The sequence below is a fragment of the Solanum tuberosum genome, unplaced genomic scaffold (assembly GCF_000226075.1).
Source record: "Solanum tuberosum cultivar DM 1-3 516 R44 unplaced genomic scaffold, SolTub_3.0 scf00008, whole genome shotgun sequence".
Taxonomy (NCBI): Eukaryota; Viridiplantae; Streptophyta; class Magnoliopsida; order Solanales; family Solanaceae; genus Solanum; species Solanum tuberosum.
Genome location: NW_006238934.1, coordinates 2,758,085 through 2,767,546, shown reverse-complemented (window position 1 = coordinate 2,767,546; position 9,462 = coordinate 2,758,085). Strand labels below are relative to the sequence as shown.

The window sequence follows — 9,462 nt, the reverse complement described above, 5'->3', positions numbered from 1 at the left end:
GCCCCCCCCCCCCCCCCCCTCTCTTTTCATTTGCTTATTAGGGTAGGGTCTTTTTTGTGAACTTGATCAAAGAAGAACAAGGAGATATATTGAACTGTAGCAGAAAACTTTATTTAACCAAATGGAAAACAATGTTATATACTGTGAAGAATAGTAAAGAATCATTACTTGGTAATTCAAGAATAAGACAAGACTGGAACCACTGAACGCGACATCAGATTCCCTCTAGGTATGCGATATAAATTTCATTCACCCATCATGCCTATAAATCTTACAATAAGACTTATTCGCTGATAACCAAATATTCATAACCAAGGCCAGAAGATGTATCATCATCACCACCAAGCTTCCAACATGCACCCTTCAACAAGAATGTCTTTCCCTGAAAGGCATCTGTTCCTACAAGGTGGGAATGCCAATGGAGACTCAGGGCTTGTTCTTTCAACGGATGCTAAGCCAAGATTGAAATGGACGCCAGACCTCCATGAGAGGTTTATAGAAGCAGTTACCCAACTTGGTGGGGCAGACAGTAAGTGCACATAAACATGTTAATTTGGATAAGCACCAGATGTATGTTGTTTCTGACTGAGATAATTAAATATCCACCATTCTTCTTTTGCAGAAGCCACACCAAAATCAGTTCTGAAACTTATGGGGATCCCGGGACTAACCTTGTACCACTTAAAGAGCCATCTTCAGGTTAGTTATTAACTTTTTACTCACTCCGTGGTTCACAAATTTACATGTGAAGAAACTAGACATTTCAAGAGGGACAGAATAAGCCTTGAAAAACCTTCTATCATAGCTTCCACACAACAATTCGGGACAAAAGACATTTGGTTGCAAAGATCTTTAAAATTGCTTATTTCAAAATAATTGAAGAACAAACCTGACATTCAAGTACTTTTGAGTTGTAAATGATAATCTAATCTTCTATTTTGGCTGCGCAGAAATACAGGCTAAGTAAAAACCACCATGGACAAGCAAATCTTAGCGGGGTCAATAAAGCTGGTAAGAAATCCAATAATTTTCAAGAATATATAAATCCAAAAAGCTTCTTCTTCATTTTTACAGAGAGAGAACATTCCAAAATTTATCGTTTGTAAATAATTGTAGCAGCAAGTATGGAGAAAATATGTGAGAGCACTGGAAGCCCTACGAGCAATCCAAGCATTGGACCCCAACCAAACAAGTAAGAACAAACAAAATTGAGTTGTTAATATCATCCTACTTCATGTCTGAACCATACCTTACACTATATCAACCAATTTTTCTCTTGTCCAGCAATATACCAATAAGTGAAGCAATACAAATGCAAATTGATGTCCAAAGAAGGCTTCATGAGCAGCTTGAGGTAAGAAACTGTTGCAAAATTTAACTTACACAAGAGATGTTAGAACCATAAATGCCAATACAAAATATGTAAGTAGCAAAAGATGAGACCTCCTGTGTCATAATTTGAAGAAAAGCTAGAAGCAATACATTATGGTAATTTTATAAGGCATTTTAATTTTCATGAAAGAAGACCACTGGTCAATTGATAACCAGAAACATATTTCTCATAGTTGTGGAAAACAAGATAACAAAATGATAGCTTGATCATGTAGTTGAATAGTCCTAAACTAATATAGTGCTTTTGTTATAAGAATAAACAATTCAACAATGTGACCCCTCCATATGGTTTTCTTCTAGCCAAATTTTACTAGTACCGGTAAATTTTCCATACTAGTTTCCAATGATATATTAAGCAACTTATAGTGCTTTGTTTTAAGACATCGATCAAAATTATGACTCCGCATAACTTTTCATATACCCAAGACTTTACAAGTCAATGAAAAGTTTTCCTTGCTGTTTTCTAAATTAGGCCTAATTGAACTGATTAGGTGCAACGACATTTACAGCTAAGGATAGAGGCTCAAGGGAAATATTTGCAGGCTGTGCTCGAGAAAGCACAAGAAACCCTTGGAACACAAAACTTGGGAACAATTGGATTTGAGGCAGCTAAGGTTCAACTGTCTGATTTGGTATCCAAAGTATCCAACCAATGCCTGAATTCTGCATTTTCAGAGATACAAGAACTTTCAGGATTTCACACTCCACAAACACAAGCAACCCAGCGGTTAGCAGATTGTTCAATGGATAGCTGCTTAACCTCCTCTGAAGGCCCCTTGAGGGACCTGCAGGAAATGCATAATAACCAACTTGGCCTGAGGACTTTAAACTTTGGACCATGTACAGAAGAAATTGAAAATCAGACCAGGTTACAGCAGACTGCACTAAGATGGCGTGATGACCTCAAGGAAAACAGATTATTTCCCAAAATGGATGAGGATACAGAAAAAGAATTTGCCAAAGAGACAAACTGGAGCAACTTATCAATGAATGTTGGAATCCAAGGAGGAAAACGGAATGTTAACAGTAGCTACGTTGATGGAAGACTTAATGGAATAGATGCAGACATCAAACTTTTTCACCAAGCTGCAACTGACAGAAGTGATTCAACGAAACCAGAGAAGCAGGTGTCACCACAAGAGTATAAGCTGCCTTACTTTGCTCCGAAGCTGGACCTAAACACGGATGATCAAACTGATGCTGCTTCTAATTGCAAGCAACTTGACTTAAATGGTTTCAGTTGGAATTGAGAGATCTCATCTCCAAATAGAAGTAAAAATATGAGTAATTATGTGTCAAACAGACGCCCACACGTGGTATACTGAGCTGATGCTCCTTTTGGAAGGAATAAAATACCGTGTAACAATTAGAATTCAAGATTATATACAATACTGTAACACCATTGTATCTTCAGGATTCTCATTTTCTGGTCTAATACCTAATGTTGTGTTGCATAGTTTTTAGCAGTACAAATATGAGTAACCTTTAGCAGTTGAATGTTTCATATATCTAAAACTAATGCACTCTCCTCAATTTTCTACTCCAGAAATATAGTGAATACTTCTTCAGATCTAAAGCAATTATCACATCTGAAGACACTTTCATTGAAAATCAAGTGCTTAACTCCACAAACCAACATAAGTTCTTTGAAATGTGTCTAAACATATGCATAAACAATCCCTAGGATAAACGCAATCCTGAGTGATGAATAAAGCTGGGTAAATATAAGAAAATCTAGCCTTATTTCTCAATTCAGAGCTCTTCAACAAAGATAAGAGAAAAAGGACGACAGCAAAAAACGATTTCTTTTAGTCAGTTGGAAATGATAGATTCCTTCACGTTTAATACAAAAGATACCCATTTTATTGCAGCTTTCTCAAGTATATATCCCATCCTATAACAATTAATGTTGAAATACTATACAAATGATATAGACAACCACTACTTGGCCTTTGAAAGTTCATAAAGGTTCACATGGAAAATTGGTACTCTATTTTACTATAGGCATAATACATAAATAGAAACTCAAACTTGACTAACAAGTAATCACTTCAACTTTAAGTATTGCATATCTACACATCTCAACTCGTCTCCCGTTGAACACTCCAACTTACAAAATGATCATCTATACACCTCCAAAATTTATATGTCACGTCAGCATTGAGTGTCCACGTCATCATCTAGATGTGCAGTTTCAAAGTTTACTTGATTAACAAAATTCTAGCATTTCATCAAATACCTAATAAGCATAAGAATCATAATACAAGGACAAAATTATACTTCAATAACAACTGAAATCGACATGAACAGTATCAAAAGAGAAAAATCCTTTTTTCGTTTTCAATTGATACTCGAATGAACAGGAAATAAAAGGCGCAATTAACAAATTCATCGATATGCTTCAGTGAAATTGATAAGGTATCGAATTTCTTAAAGAGATCTTATCTCCATTTGCGTGCATGCATGTATACCTTATAAGCAAAAAAATGGAGATAAATGCCCATTCTTCGCCATTGTCAAAAGCTTTACCCACATTGATCTTTCACTTTCATGGAAACTCGACTCAAGTGCCTTGTCAATTGAGGAAAACATCTCTCTGGACTATCCAAAAGCCGAAATCAGAATTTTAACTCATTAAAATAAATATATTATTTAAATAAAAATGATTGAATTACTGAATTCAACGAATTCGTACCGAACTTCTATCTTCGTACCTGTCCAAAAGAATCTGAAATTGATTTTTCGATCATTATTATTTTAGAAATTCACATTCCTTTCAAAGTGATTATATGAGATAATAGTCATTATTTCAGAAATTTATATCACTAAAATTACGTTAGTAGATAAAATATTTGTCCTTGTAATAATAAAGTTAAAAGTGACTTTATAAGTGTTATTGCGTGTAAAGTGGAATTTTTACACAAATTGACGTTCCAATTCACTATTTATCTTTTTTAGTGGGTATACAAATATGTTCTGATTATATACTATCATATAATATATACTATATATTAATTGATTATTTTAGTTTAGCCGATGGGGTGAATAACTATTGAAATATCTTTTTAAGTAATGTGAAATCAATATTGGATTTGAATCGGGTTGTTTGTTCTTTTGTCCTTATTTTGTGTTGGTCTTTAATTTTTGTTTCTTAGGAGAAATAATTTTTTCATGAAATGTAAGTTTATATTTTCGCATTATAATATCCACAAGAATAAAAATTAAAAATTGATCTATTTGAAAGGCAAATCGCGTCTTTGAATGATTCGAACTAGTTAACAATTAGATCAAGATTGGAGACAAGAGGGTGGCCCATTCCAAGACTCTATTTATGAATTTGGGCCGAATAGAGGCCCAAATAAGTAGCATCTTTAATCCACAGTGATCTTATTTGCCTTAAAATACTATACTGTAATATTTTTGTACTTTATTTAGATATTTTTTTGAGAATATATAATTCACATTTTTATACATCTTACTGATATACAATATTTGTAATATACAAAATTGGTTTTGTATAATAGGGGAGTTAAACTTCAAAAAGTGAATAGCTCCGAGTATACGCAAAAATTCGTGTACATAAACTCGTGGTCTCTCTATAAAGTTTTTTATATATATATATATTATTTGTTGACAACTATGCAACAAAAAATAATAGATGATGCATTTGAAGGTTAAGTTATATATCTTGAGGACTAGAAAATCAATTTTCATTAAATACATTTTTCCTTTTTTTTTTCTTTCTGTTGTACACCATATTTTAGAAATCCTAAATCGGTGAATGGTTCCAACTTCCAACTAACAAGTTCGAACTTTTCTAAAGGAATGAGATAGTTATTAAATACTAGATGAGCCTTAATTAATATCATAATATAAGGTGAAAATAAATAGTCCAACATAATGTGTGGAATAACTTGCGACAAGCCTAAATTAGAGATTATAAATCATATAGTACGAAAGAAATAAAAAAGATTGAATGCTTACACGATCACTCAACTATTTATAATAATTTATTATCGAAGTTATTCAACTTTATCTATCTTCCAAAAATAAATACAATTTATTATCAAAGTTTCAACTTTATCTATCTTCCAAAAATCATCTAGTTTTGTTTCGTTAGGTTCATGGTTATTCAACTTTGTCCAATTAGTTTCCGCGATCATTTTAACTAAAGATACAATTTTCAATACTTATTTAATGGCGTAATAACTAAACATTAATATTTTAATTTATTTAGGACCAATTCACTCTAAATCCGATCTAATTCTTGATTCAACCCACTTAAAATGTATTGACAATGAAAATTATAACTAAAAAATATAACACTCCCTTCGTATAAAAAATGAAATGACCTATTTTCCTTTTTGGTCTGTTTCGAAAAGAACGTCCTTTTTTTGACAACATTTTAATTTTAATTTTCTACATGACATATTTAAAACCATAAGATTAAAAGACATTTTGATATATTTAAGTTTTGACTTAACTTTAATTATTAAAAATTCTTTTTTACTTTTTAAATTTTGTGTTAAATCAAATTAGTCCATTCTTTTTTATACGGACGGAATAGTGATGTTGATGATGAAATAGTAAAAGAGGGAAGTCCAAATTACGGTGGCCGCCCACTAAAAAGAAGACAAGTGTCATTGTCTACTAACCAACAAATCCATAGTAGTTTGAAAAGTTAACAAAAATAATCCATTATTAGATTTTCCAAAAGAGTTAAAAACAAATTAGGAAAAATAAAAAGTTAACTGAAAAATTGCTTCTTCTTTTTTTTAAACATGGGGTGGCAAAAGCAGTGCAGATTGTGACCTTTTTTAGTTGGGAAATAATGATTTTTGAGGGAATATTTGTCTCATAAGTTTGAAAAGTATCTTATGGATTTGGTTTTTTCCATTTTGAGTGTCTTGAAAAATGGTAGGTAAATTCATTCATCAATTCCATTTATTTGGACAACCTTACAGTAAACATAATATTGCTTATTTTATGGTGTGTTTTCATGATTTATTTTATTTTGGAAGATAAATAGTTTTGATATTATCCTAAAAAAAGATTGTATATAATTTAGACAGTTAATAAGATGATGAGGTATGGGTGAAGCTAAAATATCGACTATGTGTTCGACTCAATCCACTAGCTTATGTTTAAACCCTATATTTGTCTAAATATAATAAAAAATACTTCATCTGTCTTAATTTATGTGGCACGTCCCAATTTATGTGGTACTTTTCATTTTTCGAGGGTCAAAGGTTTAAGTTTGATCAGGAATTTACGCATGAAACCTTCAAATTTTTTGAAATGAAATTTATATATTTGTAAACTACGTAAAAATACTATAAGTCGTAATAATTGGCAATTCAAAATATTTAAAAGATATATGAAAAAATTACTGTCAAAAATAGACTTGTTTAAATTTTGAAATTCGAAAAATATCACATAAATTAGAATGGAAAAAGTATTAATTCAGGATCTAAAAGTTTTAAATTTTTTTGAATCCAACTTATAAATTTTAAATTCAGATATTTGCCTTGGAATGAAGTGGGGGTGTAGGGGATGTGATCGTGGTGGGGATGAGTACTAGGGTGAGGGTGGGGAAGAGTCGATATATGAGTGGATATTAATTAGGCAGAATGACCTGAGAGACTCCTCTACTTGGCTCTGTTTGTCAGTTGAATTCTAATACTCATTATTTTGCCAACTAGACCCTTAAACTCATGAGAACACAATATTTTAAGCTCTTTTCTCCTCCGATCAGTGTGCGTGTAATGGACGCGATTATACGTGGAATTCCACATCATTTTTTAGTGCTACGTACGAAATTAAGTGCTAAAAAAATAAAAATAAAAATAGATCAATTTTTTAATTTCTTAAACTTTTCAAATAGTCATCTTCTTTATATTTGGTCACAAACTGAGCACTAAATTCATACACATTAGATCAATTTTTTCTCGATTTAACTTGTAAATTCAACTACAAGTTCACCAACACAAACTCAATGAACCCAATCGAAATTTTTAATTAATTTTACAAATTTACAAGACCCGCTTATTATTTTTAAGCTTTTTCAAGCTTATCAATGGAGTTTTAAAATTTTCAATAGTCACAATCATCCTTCACATCATCCACATCTCCTCGTTGAAACCATCTAATAAAATAATGATACTAATAATTTTCAAACCTAAAAAATGAAAATTTTAGAAGAAATTGAGGCTATCGATTTGTATAAAAAAGAAGAAAAAAAAGAGGCGGAGAAGAGTGAATGTGGGGCTGGAGAAAGAAGAATGAACTGGAAAAAGAAGAAAGTTGAGGGCTATGGTGAGGGGTAGAGGAGGGAGGATGGTGGAGAAGAAGAAAGTCGTGAATGAAGGAGGGTTGAAGAAGATGAATCTTATTTTTTAATTTTGTTAAATTGATTTTTTAAAAAGTAAAATATTGGTTTAAATCACTTTCAAGCGCGTGTAATCACACATATTTCAAACTCATCAATATTAATGTCACATAAACTCGGTCAATGGTCAAAGGGGTTTAAAATATTGTGTTCTGATGAGTTTAAGGGTTTGGTTGACAAAGTGATGAGTAGGAGGATTCAACTGATAAATGAAGCCAAGTGCAGGAGTCTACCGAGTCATTCCGCCTATTAATTATGAAGCTTGTTTTGTTTACTTGATTTTTTTAAATTTTTTTTAAGGAACTTATTTTGCTATAAAAATATTTTTTTGAAAGTCTTCATAATCAAATATAAAAAAAATATTTTTTCTCCGCACCAAAAACACTTAAAAGTACATTTTTCGTTTCTTAACATTACATTTGATGTGGGAAAAAACCTTTTTTTTTTCTCTATTTGTTGAGTGGAATATGAGAGGCTAAGATTTTATGATCCTAAGTCATTGAGCATGCACTTATAAATGTGCATGTGTGAAAAAGAGACCATAAATTAAAAGCTAGATAGTGCAAAAGTGATATGTCAAAGGAATTTAGCTACAAACTTAGGGGGTAAACTATCTAATGAGAGGTGGATCTAGAAGTTAGATAAGGAATTTACACAAATATAATAGTTTTTTTTAATCTTTTAATATATATAATTTTTTTTAAAGAGTTATTATTGAAATTAAAGTTGATGTGGAAATCATAACTTCATCAATTTCGGGATTCGCCATAATAATGTATTAAGCCTTTCCAAAAATTTACACTAATATATTAATCTTCCATCAAAATTTTAATCAATAAATATATATTTTATATATAAATTAATTTTAATATACAATAATACATATTTTATATATAATAGTGTGTGTGTGTATATATGTATTGAACTTAACAAATTTAATTAATTTTGCCCCTTCGATCAAATATAACTTCCCCTTTTTCTTTGAAAATAATGAATATGGGTTCATATCATGAAGCTTCTAAAGTTAAAAAAAATAAAAATCTTATATTTTTATTTTTATTAGTTAAAATCTCATCATATTTAGTGGTTAAGTTAGTTTGCAAAGTACATATGGCCAAGGGGGGCAAGAGGGCCATACATGCCTCTCCAAACTTCAAAAACGATCATGACTTCTTGTAATTCCTCATTTAAAAACTATATGCATCTATATGTTGTCCCTAGAGCTGTCAATATGGGCTAGCCCACCCCATCCGGGCTAACCCATACAGGCTTTGACATTTTACGGGTCAGGCCGGGCTAGCCCATTTTTAGTGTGGGCCAGAAAAATGGTCGGCCCAGCCCACAAGTACGTGGGCTACAGGCTTGCCGGGCTAGCCCACTTTTTTAAAAATTATATTTTTCTATAATTATTAAAATAAATTATAAATTGTAATTTAAAAATATTATCATAAATATCAATAAAAAAATATTACATGGTGTTAATGTTACTACTTGTTAATCAAATCCACAAATAAAATTATCTTTATAATATTTATTAAGTTTTTTTCAAGTAAAAGTATAAATATCTAAATAGAAATATTAACCTAATTGTTTTGTCACATTAAAACACAAAAAATGTGACAATATTCCAACCATAATAAAGTTAAAAATAAACTCCTTAAAAAAATCATGAAACTTATGGC

The 9,462-nt window shown here is 31.3% G+C and overlaps 1 protein-coding gene across 3 annotated transcripts; it reads left to right on the top strand.

Annotated features, from left to right (window-relative positions):
- Positions 1-68: 68 nt before the first annotated feature.
- Positions 69-2,829, top strand: LOC102602766 (uncharacterized). 3 transcript variants are annotated; one of them, XM_006339069.2, is made up of 6 exons: positions 69-529; positions 623-699; positions 951-1,011; positions 1,120-1,192; positions 1,285-1,354; positions 1,884-2,829. In XM_006339069.2, the coding sequence occupies exons 1-6, from the start codon at positions 325-327 to the stop codon at positions 2,640-2,642; spliced, it is 1,245 nt and encodes a 414-aa protein (XP_006339131.1). In that variant the 5' UTR covers positions 69-324; the 3' UTR covers positions 2,643-2,829. The 3 variants fall into 3 exon arrangements, with proteins under 3 accessions (XP_006339131.1, XP_006339132.1, XP_006339130.1); XM_006339070.2 differs by having other exon boundaries at positions 1,117-1,192; positions 1,902-2,829; XM_006339068.2 differs by having other exon boundaries at positions 1,117-1,192.
- The last annotated feature ends 6,633 nt before the right edge of the window (positions 2,830-9,462 follow it).